Here is a 22,395-nt window from a genome sequence, read left to right as displayed (position 1 = left end):
TGTATCCAGGCTTTTTTGGCTCCCTTCCATACCTCCTGTTCTTTCTATCTGCACTGTTTCCACTGGGTACAGGAAATCACAAACTATTTACTGCTGCTGTAGCTGCAACAATCCAAAAACGATTTAAGTACTGAATTACACATGGTGACATCCGGGATCATTGCGCAACATTATGCTGTTCTCAAAATGAGAATCCATCGCAACACACAGAGAACATATTAGTCTATTAGTTTGTTTTAGGTCAGTTCATTTTATTATCATTTATGACAGGATTAACTCTGAAAAGTTCTCAAAATGTCCACTGGACTGAAAAATAATTGTAGACATGGATATTGTACATTAAAATCTTGATTGTAGTTGAAGAGTAGGCCACTAGAGGGCGAGATTTCCTCAATTGGGAAATCGCATACACCCCACTTAGTGCTTATTTGCAGAACAATCCACTTTCCCTGCATATTCAATATGTAATGTATACCTAACTTATCTCTCGTCTTGTTTAGCTTGAAATGTTTTTTTTATTATTATTATTTAAGAGGTAAACTATTCCAGTCGTCCATAATTTTCTAGTATTTATGTTTCATAGAAGCTGAAGGATGAGTCACGCTTATGTGAGTAACATAAGAAATACGACTTCACTGCCCAAAAAAGCATTTTACATGAAGCTAAAATGGGCTCTTGTTACATAACACTATGAAACAAAATAGATTTCACTCTGTTTTAAATTATTTAAAATGCTTTCTTATAGAACACCCGTGAGAGAGTTCCTAGAAACGCAAATAAAATGTTGCGTCTGTCAAACGCTAGTGTTAGCAACAACCAACCAGGAAGTCTCTTACTAATACGTTGCGGTCAGTTAGCCAATTGTACGCTGTCTTTTTGAGGGGGTGAAATACGGTGGCGGCAATGTTATGGAGTTTCCGCTGCCTCTCTGCTTTCATGCCATCAGGACAGGACGCTAACGCAGGAGCTAAGCTAGAGTCCAGTTAGGCCTCTGTCAGAACAACGAGGGAGACGAGACCAACATTTCTTTATGAATCTACACGAGAACAGTTAAAATAACAGAAATATGGTGGTTCTCAAAATTCGAGACCAGGTAAGTGAGCTTTGTGTCAAAAATGGTTCATGTTAGCTTAGCTTCTCCCAATTTCTGCATTTGCCAACGGAATGTAATTCGTGGCTAGTCTCCGAAACGGAAGCATTTTAAATGCATTTACTTAAGCAAGAAACAAAATTGAGGAGAATTGTGTGAAAAAGAGTGAGTTAAGGTCCACCCTGACGTACCAGATGTAAAACCTGTTGTTAGCATCAATAAGAGATTAGCTGTTACGAAGTTAAAACCAGCTAATGATACAGTGTTTATACCCAGCAATTAGTCAGAGCCGACATAAAATGATGACTACTCGTATGCAAAGTAATTAGTTAGTATACTGGGATAAAACATCAACCAAAGTGACCTTAAGTAGTCACCTAAAGTGAACATGTTGTTGGTATCAGTGGTTAAATCCCTGTAATGAAGTGTGATGTCAAGGGCTCTGTTTGACTGCTGCAACTGAATGTCTGACATTATTTACACTTTGGTAAGATGCGCTGCACAAAATTGTGTGGAGTAAAATTGTACTTAACATAAAAAAAATAAAATTAACTTTTCGACTGCAAGGTGTGTAAGTTGTAATTCTCTTTGAATGGAACAATAACTTTATTGTTGAAAGACAATGAGAGCTATGACCAGCTATGTGTCGGTTTAGTCATTTTGTGTGTATTTTATAAAAAGTTAAGTTGTATTCACCACTTTTGTTAACAGGTCTAGTGTGCATGTGTATGAATGTTTTCAGAGCCAGTTACTGACTTCTACTACATGAAAGTCTCTAATGCAGGTGTATCCATGTGCTTAATGCTTATAATTTTAATGAGATGTCTGGCATTTTGGTGGAACCAGATATAGGTCCCTTTCTGCTATGTTTAACACTTGACACCTACTTCTGAAAGTGAGAATAGCTCTCTGTGTCGCAGTTGAAGGATTTGTTTTTGCACACGGATGCTATTCTTGTCACATATGTACGTGCATGTGTCCGTTATTGTCTGCGTGCTTGAATGATCGTGTGGCTGGGGCTCCTGTTAGCCAGTGGAGTTGCCAGTGAGCTGTCTCCATGGTGATGGTATTAAGTGGCCTGGCTTCTACGTGAGGAGAGGAGGTGCACGCAGGCGAGCAGCTAGAGAGAACGTAGAACATTTCTCTCAACACTCGTCCGGGACTGAAGAACCAGAAATAGCTGAATGCAGATCTTTCCTTTTGTGTGAGGAGAATCTACAATTAAATACGGCAACAGGTGTAAAAGCTCGGCAGCTATTCACCATTTCTGCTAGACAGACATTGATGATGCTCATTATTAAAGAATTGCATGGCTTGCTTTTTTTTTTTTTTTCTTTTTTTTTTTTTTTTTTAAAGCAGCTGCGCAAAACTTATGCAACGTGTCCTGCTATTGTTGTTTGACCAGATTGTTTTAAAAATGAAACTGATCTTAAAAGGCACGCCTTTCATTTTGTACCGATTAGATGTTTTCTCTTAGACAAGAGAAAGACATTCTCACCTGCAACCCCTTGTAAACTTTTGAAGTGATTCCTAAAACTAGCGCAGTCCCTTACAAAAGGGTTCATTCCTCTTGAACTTATCCACATGTTGTCACATTACAACCACTAACTTCAAATGGACAAAAAAATTATATAGTCGTTTTAATTATACTGACCATTCAAAAGATCTACACCAATATGTGGATCTTGGAAATTTTTGTGTAGACTTAGGGCTGCCTTGCCAAGGGGCAGATCGACATGCAGGCGCAACAGAGGAATGGAAACCACAACTTTCATACTGTGAGCAAGCAGCTCTTCCTGTTGAGCCACAGTCAGCCTCTGTGCTTGTTTAATAGAAAGTAGAGCAAAGTAATGCAATGGAAGGAAAATGATACATAATTTGCTAAATCTTTGCAAATATCTAAAAAAATGTGGCTTCATAGGTACTCGACTCTGCTTTAACCCTGACTTCTCAAAATACAAAAACAGTGTCATTAGTTACCTACAGAACTGGCTTCATTACTAAATTGAGGCCATCTGTATGCAATTTAAAGTCACGCATTAAGCTTTAAAGAAGTTTTAAACATAAGGTTATAAGGCAATTCCCCAAGCCCTGGACATCTTATGGGGAGTGCTGCTAAACCTGTCATCCAAAAATGGACACAGAATGCTAAGAGGCACCTCGGTACATCTGGAGGGCTGGAGAGATCGGTAAGAAGACGACTTATTCGCTGTGTACTTCTCAAATCACAAATCGGAAGTTTATGGAAGATCAGCAAGACGAAAGCCGTTGTTGAAAGAAAGCTATAAGAAATCCCTTTATGCAGTTTTCCAGAAGCTGTATACAAGTACATCTGAATTGAAGTTTCTGACCTACCTGCAAAACGTTGTGACTTAACTAGCACTAACATCATCATCCCAATGGAGAACAATGGTGGTGGCAGCTGCAATGATTGTTTTCTTCAGTCAGAACAAGGGAGTTTAGCATTGTTGATTGGAAGATGGTTGGGGTCGAATACTGGGAATCCTAGGAAAGCTGTCAGTGACTGCTAAATACTTGAGACTGCAACAGGGGTCTGGCTTCCAGCAGGAAAACACACCCTAAGCATACAGCGTGAGCTGCTGTGGAATAACTTTAGATCAACAAATCAAAGTCCAGGCCTTAATCAAACTATTTGTAGCACAACTTAAAACTGACATTCATAGAGACTGTAATGTGCTTGAGGCAAAGAAGAATGGGCAAACATTTCAGTTATCTAGCTGTGTAAAGCTGCTGGAGACATCTGCAGCTGTAACTGCTGCTAATGTACTTATTTTTTTCCCATTAAACCTATGGGTTAGAAGGTTCTGTGCATACAAATGCATAACACATTTTCTTCAGATTTTTAATAAAAATAGAAAATGATGTACTATTATGCACAATAGCCATAAATGTGGTAGTTTGTGGTTATAGTGTGAGAACATGTGGTAAAGTTCCAGGGGTGTGAATACTTTAACGAGGGACAGTATGTTTGTATCTGTAACAAACGGCTTTGTGAACCTGTATTTGTGTTTGTGAGTCACTGGGACATAAGTGGAAGTAGTACAGAAATGATCTTCGTTCAGGGTTGGCTAATTCTCTTTTTACTCGCAACTTGTAGTTAGTTGCTCAAGCTCTGCCATACTTACTAGAAGACATGTTTTCTGCATGACCTCTTCTAAACTGCATGGCTGCACTTTACATAATTGAGTGGCTGGGTTGCCTGGTGAGTTAAACGAGGGAATATGTCTAAGTGAATTAATGTAATTGTACATGCTGCATTGTTCTGAATGTATGGACGAATGAATTGGCTAATGGATGCAGCTTTACGGACAGAAGTAGACTGTTCAGATGCACATCTTATCAGTTTTTTTTCCCTACTCTTAAATATTAAACCTTATTTAACATTTACAATGATCTGAAAGTAGAATTAGTGCTAGATTCAAGTCAATGTGTTAACTCTTGAGTACAAACTAGCCACAATTACTCACCATTGCTCTGCCCAAACAGATTGAAGATACAAAATTAAGGTTAAAGATAAGAAATCAAAACATGATCATTTACAACAGTTATGCATGCTGCTAGTAAATTATTATAACATATTCATTAAGTTACATTATTGCCATCTATGACCATTCTTCATTTTGATTTTGATAAATGGATTTAAGAATACACATAAACGCCCACTAAATGTTTTATTAGTTCTCAAGTGTTTGCTATTCACAAAAGTATGCTCTTTGTAGAAGTATGAATAGTTGATGTTAGCAGTTTGTCATTGAGTCCGGTAGAACCTGTGTTCTTTTTGTTTAGTTTTTTTAGCAGACACATTGCTCTGAGTTTCCTTATTGTAGTTTTAATATTGTTGCTTTAACAGGACTGGTGGGTGACACTCGTTTAGTTTCCAACCCAGAAGTGTTTGAACGTTGGAATCTTCCTTCTGTCTAAGCATAGAAAAATGTGTTGGCCTTCTTTCAGGAAGCTGATAGTCAGTGAGTTAGTTGGCTTGTTTTCAAGTCCCATCTGACAATGGAGATGTTTAATTAAACTTTTTGGAAATGTGGTTATGAATTCCTATAGACATGATTGATGCAATTATTTTGTTTATTATGTGTTTATCCCTATACAGCCAGCCTAAGTTGTGTAAAACCTACATTTTTTTGCCTGTGTGACCTGCTATGGAGGGCGGGGCTTACTTTACTATTTTTAAGAAGCCAAGCTGGGTTTCACTTGATGCATAAGAGTTTAACTTCACAAAGAACTTCATTTCTTCTTCTTTTCTTTTTTTTTTTTTTACTCAGATTTTTTCTGCTTGTGATTCTGTTTGGATGTGTATCAAATCAGCCATATGCTTTTTTTTTTTTTTTTTTCTTTTGGTGAAGCTTATCTGGAGGCAAAGTGAAGAGGGGCAGCTATGTCTAATTTAGACAGACAGAGCATTCACTTAAAGAACTGATATTCATTTCTGTGGTACAGGATCTACTTTGTTTTGCTCACAAACAGACAGTGTCAATTTTAGGAATTGCCTTCTTCGTAAAAGCAGGATTTCTGAGAACGTACTGTGAAGCGTAAAAGCGTAATCACTTTATTTACAGCTCAGTTACAAGGTGCTCTCACTCTTCTACATTTCTGTGTAAAATGAGAAGATCTGATCTGTGAGCAGATGAGCTCACAGGTCATATCGTGGTGCTTAATGATGAAGACCCTGACTTCTCCTGTAGCTCGAAGGTTTCAGCACTGTCTTTATTTATTCCCCCCACCCCACCTTTAACTATTTGCATGGCAAATAATACCTAGAAGGTTCTTACTTGCAGCTCATTTGGCTTACTTTACGTTTAGGTTGTTCTAATGTTCAATTTAATATAGCGCTACATGTTAAATACATTTAAAATAAGTGCCTTAATGGATTTTTAACAGTTTTTTTTTTTTTCACAGCCTCCTTTGCTGAAAGCCATTTTCAATGTGGACCCAGATGACGTACGCTCTCTCATATTCAAAAAAGAGGATGTGAATGTGCAGGTAACTCCAGCATCCATCTATATCTGCATCTGTTTCCTCATATTGTCCCATAGTTTAAGGCATCTTAAAAAATGAGGGAATTAAGTAGCTCCAGTGTGTAGCTGTCCTTGGAAGGCCTTATGCAGCAATTTCTGTCAGTTGTAAACAAACCGGCACATGGTCTGACTTTACAGTTCTCGCTGCATAATCTGGCTCTGCTTAGTTTATTGCACACCTCACCACTATTGTTCTGGTGGGGGTGTTCAGGCCTGAGTCTGGCTGGTGCACTTGTTTGTGTTTGACTGGAGTGGAATGATAAAACAAGGATTTCTTTGTTTTTTCAATGTGCATTTGTCTTTTATAAAACTTTTTTGGCTTTCACTGCCAGAGCAGAGGCAACCAGAATGTAACTGGAGGGGGGAAAAAAGCAACTGAAGCTGTTTCGTTTCTAATTAACCACAGCAGTCTTTCTCTGTTTACTTATTACAGGATAACGAGAAGCGAACTCCGCTGCATGCTGCTGCCTATCTCGGAGATGCAGAGATCATAGAGCTACTGATTCTTTCAGGTAGGTTCCCTAATCAGATTGAAGGGATCCATTTGACCTCAAAGCAGTTTCTTCTTTACCTGATGTACTTTTGTTCAGTTCAACAGTATGATGACGCTGAACATTTTTTCATCTTATGAAGTGTAAATGTTTTTAAAATATAAAACTCTCCTGAATAGGTCTGTGGTCATATGATGTTTGCATTAAAAATAGTCACACATAAAAAAATATATATATTTTTTTTCTCGTGCCAGTGGCCTTTATCCACAGTATTTGGACAAAAAATGGACAGAAAGAGATTCAGCAAAGCACTGACATGGTTTCAAACCCTGGATGTCTGGGTCCACGACTTTTAGCCTTCATGTGTGGAGCATCCGCTCTAATGTTACCCAGCGTGCCGCGCCATTGCAGTTAATCGCATAACCTGTCCACATCGACTGTATTTTCTCAAAATTGACAAAGTACTCCGTTTTCACATTTTTATGTTCTAAAATGTTTCCAGTTTTTTAATAGCTTCGCTTTTAAATAAGATGTAAAGATGAGCAATGTAGAGTTCCTGAACAGTTTTGAAATTGCACAACAATTTCAACAAACTATTTGTTTATTAAAAATAAGGATGTTAAATTTATTTACTAAAACCTTCCAAATACACATAACACTAAAAACTTATCAAAATAATTTTGAGGACTAGAATAGCCTTTTTTTTAAACATTACATTGAATATTAATAAAATAACATCATAACTAATAGTCATTGACAGTTTCTTTGCGATACCTACCTACTTGAGGTTTTTTCACTTTTTTTTTCTTGAAAGTCAGTCTTCTTCCATTATGACTTCAGGGAAGAGCAGGATCTCTTTGCTGGCTCCCTTTCCTATAGTGTTTTGGAAGAACTGGCAGGGCTGTTTTTGGTTACCGTCAGTTCATAACCTCTTGCTTTCGTTCAAAATGTCAGGAAAAGCACCATAACTTTTTCAACAAATAGATTTATGCTGCGTGAGACTTTTTTCCTGGGGCGGTGCTGCACACAGAAACCTTTCACTTTTTCCTGCTTTGCACACATATCTTTGATCACTCTGGAAGGAAGCACCTGTCCACCATCTTTAGGTCATTTGTTGATGATGCAGCAGGCGGAGTAAAAGCAGTACAAAGACAATGCTGAGGGTTTGGCTTACAGATGAATCAGCATTGTGAGGCTTATTTGCTTTTCGTGGCCATCCTGTGCATTTATATGCAAAGTAAATATATTCACAATGTTCACTTGCCATTCTAATGGGGATTAGCCCTTTACCACACTAGCAAATCAGAAAGTAATTTCAACACTGTGCTGTTTTTTTTTTTTATATGTGGAACATAAAACTCCAAAGGAGTAAATGTTTTCTTCCTGCTTTTAGCTTCAAATAGGCTCTCCCACTCTGTCGTCCTCCTTTGCAGGTGCAAGAGTAAATGCCAAAGATAGCAAGTGGCTGACTCCTCTGCACAGGGCTGTGGCCTCCTGCTGTGAGGTAGGCAAATATTCCTCTGGTCCTGGTGTCATGCTTTCTCTTCCATTCTGCTTTTCATACCAGAGTTTAGCAGAATATCAACAGTAACAAAAGTCTTTCCTGCGCCTTCCTGCAGGAGGCGGTCCAGATTTTGCTGAAACACTCTGCAGACGTGAACGCCAGAGACAAGAACTGGCAGACACCGCTTCACATCGCCGCAGCCAACAAGGCGGTTCGCTGTGCCGAAGCCCTCGTCCCCCTCCTCAGCAATGTGAATGTATCTGACCGAGCAGGCCGAACTGCTCTGCACCATGCGGCCTTCAGCGGTCACTTGGAGGTAATGTTAACCCCCCCAAAGAGGATTCCAACAGAGCTGCACATGGCCTTGATGTTTCATGGCTTACCGTTCTTCTCCTCTCCTAGAAATGTGCAGCAGAAACTGGAATTTACTTGAACTTGTCAGACCAGGCTTGCTGTCATGTTTGTGTGTGCCTGTCTGTTAATACAACTTCCTGGTCTCCTTCTTTAGCTGACAGGAAGCTTTTCTGAGTGCCTCGTAATTGTGTAAACACAATAGACTTTGTACTGTTGAAACATAGAACAAGAGCTTCATTTTTGACCATAAAATGATCAACATGTTCTTATGGATTGCTCATTTTCTGCTGTTAGCAGCTGTGTCAGAGCTGCTAACAGCAGAAAGTTTTGCCATAGTTTTGACACAGCTCAATTTCACTTTGACCTGCTTCATTCTCGGTTATGAAAATATGGACCATTATTAGTTCTTCTGCTGTGATCACAACTTCAAGCTGCTTATAATAAACACAGTGTACTTATGTGCTACTTATCAGTAATCATTTTCTTCTCTTTTTTTTTGTAGAACTGAATTGTGTAACAGCTGTGTTTTTTTGTTTTTTTTAGAGAATTTTAATTTTTCTTCCAGGAAGTAAATTCAAGTTTATTAAAGGCACTTGGAACTTGAGTAACATTGTGACATAATCTGCTGTTTTGTTGCTGATGCACTAAAATTCACGGTTTTCATGGTTGTATCTTTTTATAACTACTGCCGTCTTCCTTTTCCAGCATATTGGTGAGAAAGATTAGGAAAAAAATCTGTTATTTTGGGATTGATCTACATCAGATATTAGCTGCATGTGGTGTTAATAATCAGTTAAACTCTTATCTTTCCGTGCACTTATAAATAATCAGGCTCTTAAAGGAACAGTCCATAGTTTTTCAACTTTCTGTGATGGTAATCTGGAGTTTTTTTTTTTGTTTTTTTTTCTGTTGCTTTTAGATGGTGAGGCTCCTACTCTCCAGAGGCGCAAACATTAATGCTTTTGACAAGAAGGATCGTCGTGCGATCCACTGGGCAGCCTATATGGGTAAAGAACTGAACATTTCAATCGTTTTTTGTTTTTTGTTTTTTGTTTTTTTTTTTGCTTTGGAAAAGGAATTCCTGTTGCTAGAGTTTTTAAAGCTATTTGGGAATTGATCTTGGTAGTGCGTGGGCATAATGAACCCCTTTTGTTTTGTCTTCAGGGCACATAGAGGTGGTGAAGTTACTAGCTTGTCATGGAGCTGAGGTTGCTTGTAAAGATAAGAAATCCTACACCCCCCTACATGCTGCAGCCTCTAGTGGAATGATTAGTGTTGTGAAATACCTTTTGGATTTAGGGGTGGATGTAAGTCCTGCACACAAACCTTTCATCAGCACACTGTAGACATGCTTCAGATTCTTGCATAAACGCTCTGTAGTTTTTCCTATAGAGCCATTAAGCAAGTAGCAATCTTCATGTAAACATCTGCTTATCTTCCTGTTTAGATCAATGAACCTAATGCATATGGAAACACACCCTTGCACGTGGCCTGCTACAACGGCCAAGATGTGGTCGTGAACGAGCTCATCGACTGCGGGGCTAACGTCAACCAGTTGAATGAGAAGGGTTTTGCACCTCTTCATTTCACCGCCGCCTCTCGCCACGGGGCACTCTGCTTGGAGCTGCTGGTCTGCAACGGTGCCGACGTCAATATAAAGGTAGGAGGAACTTTTTGTCAGGCAGGGATTGTTGTGCTTTTGTTCATTGATTCTCAATACTTGGAATATCTTTGGTTAAAAGTGGGTGTTGCTGGTTATTCATTGGTGTTTTCTTTGTTTAAAAATGTACATATTGATAATCTGCCTCTTTTTTTGGCTTATGATGCGCTAAGAATTTACTGTGGTCATGACTTAGGTAAAAATGTTAGCTTTGAATGTCATTAGTTGCCTCCTACTCATAAGGTTACTTACTATTACAGATGTTGAAAGTCCTGTGATGGCGCCTAAACTGTTGTAGTGATTTCTTGCACAAAAAGGGATTGTAGGAATGTAACATCAATTGCATTTCTTTTGTCAAGTCTACAACTATGTAACCTGTAGAGTTTATAAAAATCTTTTTAATTTATAAAATATCTTTATTGTCGAGCCCAAGTCTGGAAAAATGTGGAAGTTCTGAAATTGATCATTTGCGGAAACGAATCTCAATTTTTAGACGGATTCAATTACACTGTAGAGGAGGCATTTGTAAACCAGAAATGATGGACGATAACATAACCTGTGAAACGTTCATCCACAACATGTTGGCTTGAACCAAAAAAACTTGTTGGTAGAAGTAAGGAAAAATATTCCCCTCTTTGATTTCAGTGTGCTTATATTTTATCTTAGAGTAAAGATGGGAAGACTCCGCTCCACATGACGGCGATCCATGGGAGGTTTTCCAGATCTCAAGCAATCATTGAAAACGGTGAGCACAGACACAATCCACTTCGTAGCTCCTTGTTGCCCTTCAGAGTTTTGCAACTAACTGCTTGCTCCTGTTTTTTGTTTTTTTCTCTCGTATTCCTGAAGGTGCTGAGATTGACTGTGAAGATAAAAACGGAAATACGCCACTACACATCGCAGCTCGATACGGACATGAGCTCCTCATTAACACACTCATCACTAACAAAGCTGACACAGCAAAGTAAGCAAACCTCGCTGCTGCTTTTCTGCAACTGTTCCAACTTGTTAAAAGCTGTTTTTGCAAAGAATTTCAGACCTCATAGTGCTACAGTACTTAATTGCAGTTGCACCTTTAACAGCTTGTCATTTCCCTAATGTCAATTTGCAGCTCTGTTCCTAAAAGGATAAATTACTTTGGCGAAATTTCTGTGATTTTTTTTTGTTTTTCAGACGAGGAATTCACGGCATGTTTCCACTGCATTTGGCTGCTCTCAGTGGCTTCTCAGACTGCTGCCGAAAGCTCCTGTCTTCAGGTTATTTTCTATTATTTCTGTATGACACGCAAACTAAAAATGGATTTAATTTGATACTTTTATAGATTAAAATTGCGGAGCGTTTTTCACAACTCTTTTACTCAACACAGGCTTTGATATTGATACTCCGGACGACTTTGGAAGGACATGTTTACATGCTGCAGCTGCTGGAGGGTGTGTATAGGAGACCTTTAAAGATATATTATGAAAATAACATAATTGTGATGTAATCACATTTTGGTGATGTTATAATTGTCTGTGCTTTCCTAGAAACCTGGAATGTCTCAATCTTCTTCTTAACACCGGGGCAGACTTTAACAGAAAAGATAACTTTGGGAGGTTAGTGGCGTTTAAAGATACATTTGGCTCTAGCATCACATTTAAATATGTATCTAAGGTGTGTGTGTGTGTTTGTTTTTCTTCCAGGACTCCTCTCCATTACGCTGCTGCCAATTGTAACTACCAGTGTTTGTTTGCTCTGGTGGGCTCTGGAGCCGGCGTCAACGATCTGGACGAGCGGGGCTGCACTCCTCTCCACTACGCCGCTGCGTCCGACACAGACGGAAAGTCAGTAATCCTTGGAAATTTCTGTGTTTTTAGTTGCAAATGTTTACATATGATTGCAATAAAAAGACTACATGACTAGTGTCCAAAGATATATGCTACAATGTGGTTCTCTGGACTGTTTTCCTGCATTTCCAGGTGCCTGGAATATTTACTAAGAAATGATGCAAATCCAGGGATCCGGGACAGTCAGTGCTTCAACGCTGTGCACTACGCCTCTGCGTACGGACACCGTCTTTGTCTGGAGCTGGTGAGGGATCTGTACCATTTCAAATTTTGGGTTGTTTTCAATGCAGTTTAACTTATTTTCTCATTCATCCTTTTACAGATTGCGAACGAAACACCCTTAGATGTGGTGAGTAGTGTTGCAGCTTTTTCCACTGTCAACGTTTGTACTTTTCATTCATTAAAAATAGACCACATTTGCATATTTAATGTGTTCTTCAAGAATTGCAGATTAACATTGTAAGTTCTAACTTGTAATGTGTGCAGCTAATGGAATCCTCAGGGACAGACACCCTGAACGATTCTGATGTCAGAGCTCCCATCAGCCCCCTGCACCTTGCTGTGAGTAGACTTTAATTCTTAGTGGAGTCGCTGCTTCATTTCACTTTGCAAATTCTGTTAAAAACCACAACATAGTGACCAGAAGCAAACTAATCTGTCTGGAAGCGTATCTATCTGATAAATAACTGTACTTTATAATCATAATCTGACGTTTATTTCCATTTTGGTTCTGTTTTTATGTGTGTGTTCTGGATGGGAGTGGGTTGACCACATGGTGTTTTGTTTGTTAGCTTGTGATAGTGATGCAACACAGGATTGTGGGGGTTTACTGAAACAGAGAAGCAATGTCAGTGGTGTGGGGTTTTGTCATGATGTTGAACGTGTGAGGAAATGTGTGTAAATAATACAAATAGTTTGGCAAGTATCCGTTACCTATTATGAGATCATCATGTACTCATATTGTGTCCACACCACATTGATTCAACAATGGGTGATAATGACATGTATAAACTGATGTTTTTTAGTTCCATGTGGGAAAAAAAAGAAAACAAAAGTTGGGTTTTTCTTCAACATTATCGGAGAGAATTTGATGGATTCTTGGAAAGCTTAAAAAGCAGAGACACTCCACAGCAAACCAAGAACAATGATGAGAAAAAGCTTAAAAGCCTCTGCTTATTTTCAGCCAGCAGCATGAAAAGGTGTCTGGTTCCTCGTGATGGAGAGAAATCAAAACTGTGGAAAGCCAAAGGGGTCATGATTCACATTTGTTTCCAATGCCCGATGAGTTGAATAAACTCCTAATAAACACAACACAGGCGTTTAAAAGATAAGACACCAGTCTGTTAAAAGATCTCTTAAGGCCTCCTGGCTCTGTTTTTTTCTGTTCAAACCAAATTAAAAGAAGTCTAGCATGAGTTACTTTAGTTTTCTGTTTTACAAAACCTGTACTCTACTTCGTGTATTCAGTTACACCACTTGTGTAAATTAACACTAGAAGCTCTACACTAAGCTTCATTTTTGTTCAAATGTTTGGATATTTTAGTTCAGTAATACTTTAATACCCCAAAGGAAAATTAGACTGGCAAAGAGACGCTTTTTTTCTATTGGTTAATAAAACTCCTGTAGTTTGGACTTGATTTCAGTATCATCATGCCTTTTTTTAATTTTTTTTCCAGGCATACCATGGTCACCATCAAGCTATGGAGGTTCTGGTGCAGACTCTGCTGGATTTGGAAGTTAGAAACAGCCAGGGACGCACGCCCTTAGACCTAGCTGCCTTCAAAGGCCACGTGGAATGTGTGGACATTCTAATCAACCAGGGAGCCTCCGCTTTGATCAAAGACTTTGTCTTGAAGCGGACCCCCATACATGCTGCAGGTACGTCTCGTCTGAGGAAAGAAACCGTGTGAAATTTGGCATTCCTACAGTTATACACTCAAACATAATGTCACAAGTAATGCTCACCTTTCTTTTGTGCAGCTACTAATGGTCATTCAGAATGTTTGCGCTTGCTGATTGGAAATATTGATCTTCAAAATGTTGTGGACATTCAAGATGGAAATGGACAGTACGTATAGAAATGTCTTGCTCTATTTATACGTTTGTGTTTAAAAACAAGTGCTAACATTTTTGTCTAATGCATTCAAGGACCCCGCTGATGCTGTCAGTCCTCAGTGGACACACGGACTGTGTGTATTCCCTTCTTAACAAGGGAGCCAGCGTAGAAGCCAAAGACAAGTGGGGCAGGACGGCCTTGCATAGAGGAGTAAGGAGAGCTCATAATGTTTTTACTCAATATTTATCTTAAATATTCAGAGTTTAAAATTGCTGATACAAACACATTTAGAAAGTGTCACATGTACAATTGCACTTTGAGTAAAAATTGACCTTTTGTTTCTTTGCAAATTTTGATCACATTTTTCCAAAGTGTTTATCATTTTTGGGCCAAAGCTCCCAATTTGTACAAAAGTGAAACATGGTGCCACAAAAAAAAAAACTTAAGTAAACATGAGGAATTATGACAATAAATGAAAATATATGTGAACATTTAACTTCCTATTGGTTACTTTATCCAGATTTATTTTTTATCTTTGTTTGTTTTTACTTTGGGTTTTAGAGTTTCAATATTGTTTTGATTTTGTCATTGCTCCTACCTGTATGTTTTCTAGTTATGTTTTTAAAAGCCAAACATTCTTATGCTTTTAGAGATGTGCCGATCAGGTTTTTTCCTGCCGATACCGATCACCCATGAGGGCCGATCACCGATACCGGTCACATAATTATTTTAAAAAAATTTTTTATCATAAACACTACCGGTTACATTATGTTGAAAAAGGAACCATAAATTCACCTTAATTTAGACAAAAACTTGTTTTTAATAACTTTTTCCAAGAAGACAACTAAACAAAACAGGCATTCTGCAAATTGTACTGCTATCGGTAATACTATCTGTAACAGACTGATAACATATGAAGGCTCTGAAGAGGCTAAATAATGCAAAGAGCCAAAATAAAACCTCTCAACATTGCCAAAAAAAATTCAAGTATAAAACTTAACATTCAAAGGCAAATACAGGTTCCATTACAATAAGCAATCCAGAGTTACTGAATGAAAACTTCCTGATAGCATGGCGGCTAGCTGATTACTGCTAGTTCTGAGTGGCTGTTTCTGACTCAGCGGAGTAATTATGCAGAGCAGGGAGGAGAGCGAAAGTTTTAATACGTATGTAAAATGTATTTTTTTAAGATAGATGCTGCAGCTTTAAGCAGAGGTTCGGTGTGAGAGTCACTACCAGGTGCAGCAGAAGCGGCGCTCCGTCTGTGAAATATTACCAACTGTAGCACGTAGCAGCGGTTCAACAGCGAGAGCAGAACCAGTGTCTTACATCGCAGCTCGAAGACTTAAATAATTTTGCGAGTTATTTGTTTAGCTTTCTGACCGTCACGTTAATCCGGGTGAGTGTTTGTAGCTGTGCGCTGCTTTACCTGTTATCTGATCCTCCATATGTCATTTTTACTGCATTGAGCCTCGATGTAGCCAAACTCCGTCAAGTATGGCATTGTTTTTATGTCGTATTAGCTCCGTTGTGTTGATGCATTTTGACGTGCTTCAATTTTCCGTCGCAACACGCAAACTTCCCCATTCACTCAGTGCGATAGTTTCACGTCGCTTAGGATTTGTTGCTGCGCATTTGAGGAGTGTGAAGGAAAGAGGAGACCAGCTGCACAGGCAGGCTGCGAAATGAGATGCAGGTGATCGGTATCGGCAACAAGAGCCAATGACCGCCGATTACCGATCATGCACTTTTTCATGAAAATCGCCCGATTATGATCGGTGACCGATCGATCAGCACACCTCTACTTTTAACATCTATACTCATATTTTAATAATTTTATTTATGTATAAACCTTTTGTTAGGTCTGCATGGCATAACATTACATTATGAGAGGTTTAAACGTGTTGACAGTCTGCAAAAACAGAGAGATGGATATTGTTCTACATAAAAGATTCTGTTGTTCTATGCTCTCGTACAAATGCATCAGTACAATGTTCCTCCTTTTCTTTTGACCAAGTAGCTTTTATGTAGCAGGAGTGCACTTAACCTGAGTGCTGCTGTTGTTTTCAATTATGTCTACTTTGCAGGGAATTATGCAGGGTTTTTTTTTTAAAGGCCTTAAATTGAGCACAGGGTAATACAAACATCTTTGTTGATCAGGGTTTTGTATGCAGTTTTTTAAAATAAAATAATTGCTAGAAAATAAATATATAATTTGACTACAAATAGTAGCAGATGCCAAGCTACATCTGGAATATCTGTGATACAAGCAATAGAATAAAAACCAAGGCATGATGATTAGCAACATGTCAAACTAAATATTCTGATATCATTTTGATGTTTTTGTCTCTTTAAACACTACTTTAAGACATGGGACCCTTCAGATATTGGAGATTTTATTATTACTATCATAACTGAAAACTAAGCTGAAACATTACTTAAACACATCTATGTGCCATTTACTTAGTTGTGCTTAGGGATTTGCTTGCAGCAGGATATCCTTTCAAACAAATCATCAATAAAAAAATGTCCTCTATCACCAGTCTGTGACCGGTCACGAAGAATGCGTGGAGGCTCTGCTTCAGCACAGCGCCAACGTCCTGGTGCGAGACCGTAAAGGGCGCACGCCGATCCACCTGGCGGCAGCTTGCGGACACATTGGGGTACTCGGAGGCCTTTTGCATGCTGCCCAATCAGTGGAAACACTGCCTGCCTTAACAGACAGCCAAGGCTACACCCCACTGCACTGGGCCTGCTACAATGGTACAGACAAGGAGGTTGAAAGACCTTTTAAACCAAGCAATCAATGAATATTGATATTCTCAAATGTGTATATATACCTGATGTTGTAGCATGTGTGCACTTAAATGCAAGCATGCTGCTGATGTAGCAGATGAGCATAATGGAGCACTTAAGAAATTCTTTTTTATTTAGTTTTTGTTTCCATTCAGTGTCTTTGTGCACCCAAATGAGAAATGTTTATGTTTATAAAGTGGGTTTTTAATCGAAGTGGTCTTTCCCACAGGTCACGACACGTGTGTGGAGGTTTTACTCGAACTGGAGATTTTCCACAAGGCCGAAGGCAATACTTTCAGTCCCCTCCACTGTGCTGTGTAAGAGTCTGAGCTTGCTTAGGTTTCACTCGGTGTGTCAGAGAGCCCGGCTTTTAATAGACTAAACATCCAGCCTTTCTTTTCCTGCTCTCTAGAATCCGCGACAACGAAGCTGCTGCTGAGATGTTGATAGACACCTTGGGCCCCGCCATTGTCAACGCCAAAGATGGCAAAAGCAGGTACGCCTGATTATAAAGATTTCAAGCTTGAGAGTTTGTAAAAGGCTACTTTTTTTTGTAAAGTGAATCTAATGTCGATATTTTAAATTGATGATGGCGTACTTCATATTCAAAATGTCCTCAGGACCCCCCTGCATGCTGCTGCCTACACCGATCATGTGGAGTGTCTACAGCTGCTGTTGAGCCACAATGCTCAGGTCAACTATGTCGATGCCGCAGGGAAGACCCCGCTCATGATGGCCGCCGAGAACGGCCAGACCAACGCTGTCGGTACGATTGCCTCCGAGCGTTTAACTTGATATGAGTCGCGACAGTCAGACTGGCTTTAAATTACAAACTATAAAACATCAGATTAGACTGAGTTTGTTTTTCTTACGTTACATACCCGTCCTCACACAGAGCTGCTGGTGAGCAGTGCGAAAGCAGACCTCGCGCTACAGGACGCTGAGAAGAACACCGCTCTTCATTTGACCTGCAGTAAGGTACGGATTGTCATCTGGGGGTAATATTTACATTACCGCTCATATTTCAGGTTTTGATTATTTATTGCACATATGTAAACATTTTGTGGCATCTGTACCACGCTCTCAACAGGGACACGAAACTAGTGCCTTGTTGATATTGGAGAAGATTACAGACAGAAACCTCGTAAATGCTACAAACGCCGCCTTACAGACGTATGCGTAATATGAGTTCTTTATCTGTTCATACAGAGTTTTGAATACAAATACCTCTCTGACAGACATTTTTCTATTTTGTTTAGACCTCTGCATGTGGCTGCAAGAAATGGGCTGATTGTGGTGGTGCAGGAGCTGCTTGCGAAGGGAGCCAGCGTTCTAGCAGTCGACGAAAACGGTAATAGCATTGTAGCGTAGTACATCCTGGTTTTTAATTGTGACACGGTTATTTTTGTGAAATGTGGTCCAGTTGTTTTACTTATGTTATAATCCTAGCTTCATAAAAAAAAATAATGATGGCTTGCTTTAGAAACAAAATCCCAATGGAAATTCTGTATTCTGGTGAGAGCAATGTGCCCCTGCATATTTATTAAGAAATTAGACACTGAGCCAATTCATTAACTTGGCAGTCTATACTCATAAGTAAATATTGCCTTAAATCATGCAGATGCCATTTTAATAAGTGGTACTGGATTTTTTATTTTTTTTACTTAGTGAATGTGTTGCCTTTTAACAGAGATCGAGAGACAAAGAGGGATTGTATCTCCATTGTTTTCTGTACTTTTGGACTTTTTTCCTCAAAAATGATTCACCCTTGACTGATTATGTGGAAGTTGGACTGGTTTTTGCATTGCCTTCAGAAACTAATTCAGTAATTACATCAGTATGTAGAGTTTGGGGTTTATGCAGAGAGTCTGCAGCCAGACATGTGGTCAGAATTTAGTATATTAATTAAATAATTCGAGAATGGACACAGTTAAACTAGCTTGATAAAACAAAATTTGAAGGCCTCGATTTAGGTCATAAAAGATAACGACACGTTTAAAAAGATTCGTGTTTTTCTGAGAACTGTTACATGTGAAAATCCCCTCAGGAGGTTTTCTTGTGGAAAATGTGCCATTCTCTTTAAAACAGTAGACTAAGCTGTTCCAGTGTGTCACTTTTGACTAAGGTTGATACTTTAAGATATTTAGGTTTTGTATATTTGTGAATAGAGAAAATTACTTTTAGTTTAATTATTACAGGTTCAAATAACAAATAAGTCACATTCAGCAGAGAAGCTGGGAGGAGAAAAGACATTCTGCTGGTAAAACCATTTGTTAACGATGCAAAGCGACTCCTGTGACCAGGAAATTGCCTCAGACGGCATCAGCTGCAGGGTGAGCAGCCATCTGCCACAAACGGTGCTGCCAGGTCACGCCGACTAAATATGACACTGGGTTGGTAGACATTGTAGGGACCACAGACCAGATAAGTATGTGAATGCTGTAAATGCACTGGTTTAATATTTTTGGAGATAGAAGACAAAAAAAAATCAAAATACAAAGACCTGGAATGAGACACTATGTCACTGGCATGCAGGATGGTTTTAGAATGCATAAGGAGAGGCGATCAGGACAGTGAATCAGGACAGATTTTCTAACGGTATGGTGCTGCGCAGACCTGGCATTCAGACACTTTCACTCACACAGCGCTGCACAAAAGGGAGTAAACATTTGGAAACTGGCTGTAAAGCTCAGATTCTTAAGATTGAAATGGGAGTTTTAACTATGAAAATTCCACGTCAGAGAAACTCCACTTACCCCAAAACTCTGCGATCCTTTAATCAGGTAACCTGGAGTTGATTTGATTTCACTTTAATTAGCCCTGCAGCATTGTCCGATTTTAACAATACTGTTTTCAGAATATTTCTGTTGGCAATTAGAAACATCCAGATAGTGCATTTGCTTCATGAGGGAAGTCCCATTTTTGTACACTGGGTGTTCCGCAGCACAGGTTACATTCAGAGCGCTAAATTAATGCAGATAACTCGGCTAGATCACATCTGACTGTGGTTTAACAGGAAACTGCCATCCAGATGTGTCTGCGCGTTCACCCTGTATCTGGTGTTGGTCTGGGAATCTTCAGCTCGTCGGGTTTATCAGACCTGATACTGAAAGTCTGACATTTTGTTTCAGTTTATAGAAAAGTAAAAGTTTAAATATTATTTAAAGGTTAGTTTCACAGAAGTGATCCTGGTATCTTAAAGCTTTTTTTGTAATTTCAAAAAATGAGCACCAGAATTTGTCAGGTATTTATGCCATTTATTATTTCCCAGGACATGTTGGCAATCCTTGTTTTTTGTTTGTTTGTTTTTCAGGTTACACGCCTGCCTTGGCTTGCACCCCCAACAAAGACGTCGCAGACTGCCTCGCTCTCATCCTAGCCACCATGATGCCCGTGTCCCCCTGCACCGTGGCATCCACCCTCCCCTTCAGTGCCGTTAACCACTACACCACCAGCCCCTCCAAGAGCGTCACCTTCGACAGCCTGCCCGCGTTGCGCGCCGAGCACAGCTCTTACTGCAGCTTCAACAACATCGGCCATCACGACGGCTTCTACAAGGACGAGGAGCTCAACGACTCCGATTCGGAGACGTACTGAAGCGGACAGGAGAGGAATGGCTCTAAATGCACAAACGCATACACTGTGTCTTAATATGAAAAAAAAAAATAAAATAAATCAATCACCCACCGCAAGCTTGGGAGGGCTTAATAAAGATGCAAGCCCCCAACAGGAAGCCTTAAGAGTCCCCACCAGAGAGCAAAGGAGGGACGAGGTGCAACAGGCTGGCCCATGCTCATCCCAACCTTTTCCAGCACACGGTGTCCGTTAGCCAATGCCGGAGCTCAGTAACCACTGCTTTACCAACACTGACCTCTCCAGTGTTAAAAAACTGAACTTGTTGGGCAGACGGCAGCTGTTTTAAGGCAATAACACGCTGAACAAAAGGTGCGCTTGCACACTACAGAGAGTTAAACCAACAGGGACCAAAAGACATGGATGAATTTTAACTCCGTTTTATCTGCGTAAACGGCAAAAAAAAAAAAAGACTTCAGGTGGTTTATTGATTAGGAAGGATAAGAGAGAAGTTTTAGTTAAAATCTGCATACTATAACCATCAGAAGGACTTTTACGTTTTGTAAGTCACACAAGGGGGATCATTTATTTTTCAAGATCAAAATTTTAATACACCCATTTTAATGTCTTAAACTCATTTTCCTCTAGGAATCTGATTCACTAACCTGAGTAAATTTAAGACATCTGGTACATCCAACAGGTTAGTGTTCAGTCGATCCACCTTTTTCCTTTGTAAATTCACCTGTTTATCACCGTTTAGAATTTAAACAATAAATTATTTGTACACTTTTTTTGCTTTTTGTTTGTTCGTTTTGTGCCTTCATTAGTTACTGGACGTATGGGTTTGTAGAGGCAGCTGTGAAGGCGTGCTTTCGGTGAGTAGGTCCACTGATCTGGCACTGAGGCATCTGTGACTCTGCTTTGCAATGAGAAACACTGTAAACCAATGACAGCATTTTGGAAAGCATTTGATTTTCTTCTGAGTGACTTTTTTTTTTTTTTTTGGTTTTGTTTTATCTAATATTAGTTTTGCTTGCTTTAACTTAAAAACAGAAACCACTCGCTTATACCAGAATGCAGAAAACTCAAGTTTTGTTCAAAAATATTTTAACTGGAAATATGTACATTTGCTAGAATCAATAGAATGGGAAGGATTTTTATTTTTTTTTCCTTGCTTTTTTTCTTGAAGAGGAATGAAACTAGCATGTATATAGAAATTATGACTGTGAATTCAAAATTCCAATGAGTTCTTTCAGTACTGAGATTGCTGTATATTTTATGAGTAATAAATGAGTTATTTAATAAGGAGCATTGGTCTTGTTTTTTTTCAGCATTTCCTATAATTGTGTTTGATGTAACAGAAAAAGTAAAAAAAAAAAATTGAAGATGCACCAATGAGGATTTTTATTAATTTTGCTTTCTAAGCTTTTTTCCCCTTCAGTTCTAAAACATTTGTGGGGCAGATTATTTTATTTTGTGTAAAGTTATCACAAGGCATGCATCAACATATGCGCTTAACCTTTTTTTATTATTATTTCACTTTAAATTGCATCAAAATGCACCTTGTTGCTAATGTATATATACTGAAAATTGTGGAAGTTTTTAATTTTGAAGCATTTATTAAATAGGAAACAGTTTATTCAGTATTTGAGCTGCAAAATCTGTGTGATTCATTGATGGATCTCTGACTGTGATGTATTTTATGTCATGCTTCAAAAGTACAGCTTCTAATAACTTTAAAATATTTTCCTAGCTTTAAGAAGGATGGAGCGGGTATGTAAGTCAACAGGTGTTCTTGAACACCTGTTGACTCAGTTTAAGATTAATAGTCTTCCAAACAAAGATTAATAGTCTTCCAAACAAAGCCTAAAGAAATTATTTCTGGAGAATTTGTAATTGTTTTATGAACGAGAGCGCACTGGCTCTTAAAGTCAGCCAGGGGGCACTAAGCTTTGCCTTGTGCTGGATCTAATTTTAACACCGCTGTTAGAACTGAG

General features: G+C 39.0%; 1 protein-coding gene across 1 annotated transcript; it reads left to right on the top strand.

Moving 5' to 3' along the window:
* The first annotated feature begins 813 nt into the window (after positions 1-813).
* Positions 814-21,706, top strand: ankrd28b (ankyrin repeat domain 28b). The gene is made up of 28 exons (XM_008432484.3): positions 814-1,093; positions 6,020-6,103; positions 6,572-6,650; positions 8,063-8,133; positions 8,249-8,449; positions 9,407-9,494; positions 9,652-9,794; positions 9,935-10,147; positions 10,814-10,892; positions 10,997-11,111; positions 11,321-11,403; positions 11,514-11,577; positions 11,674-11,742; positions 11,830-11,970; positions 12,106-12,217; positions 12,296-12,322; positions 12,460-12,534; positions 13,650-13,851; positions 13,954-14,041; positions 14,122-14,239; positions 16,573-16,792; positions 17,055-17,142; positions 17,238-17,321; positions 17,446-17,591; positions 17,721-17,803; positions 17,916-17,998; positions 18,085-18,176; positions 20,139-21,706. Exons 1-28 carry the CDS (start codon positions 1,067-1,069, stop codon positions 20,420-20,422), a joined length of 3,159 nt encoding a protein of 1,052 aa, XP_008430706.1. The 5' UTR covers positions 814-1,066; the 3' UTR covers positions 20,423-21,706.
* The last annotated feature ends 689 nt before the right edge of the window (positions 21,707-22,395 follow it).

This window comes from Poecilia reticulata, chromosome 16, assembly GCF_904066995.2.
Source record: "Poecilia reticulata chromosome 16, P_reticulata-male-v2, whole genome shotgun sequence".
Lineage (NCBI taxonomy): Eukaryota > Metazoa > Chordata > Actinopteri > Cyprinodontiformes > Poeciliidae > Poecilia > Poecilia reticulata.
This window is presented reverse-complemented; position numbering and strand designations above follow the sequence as displayed.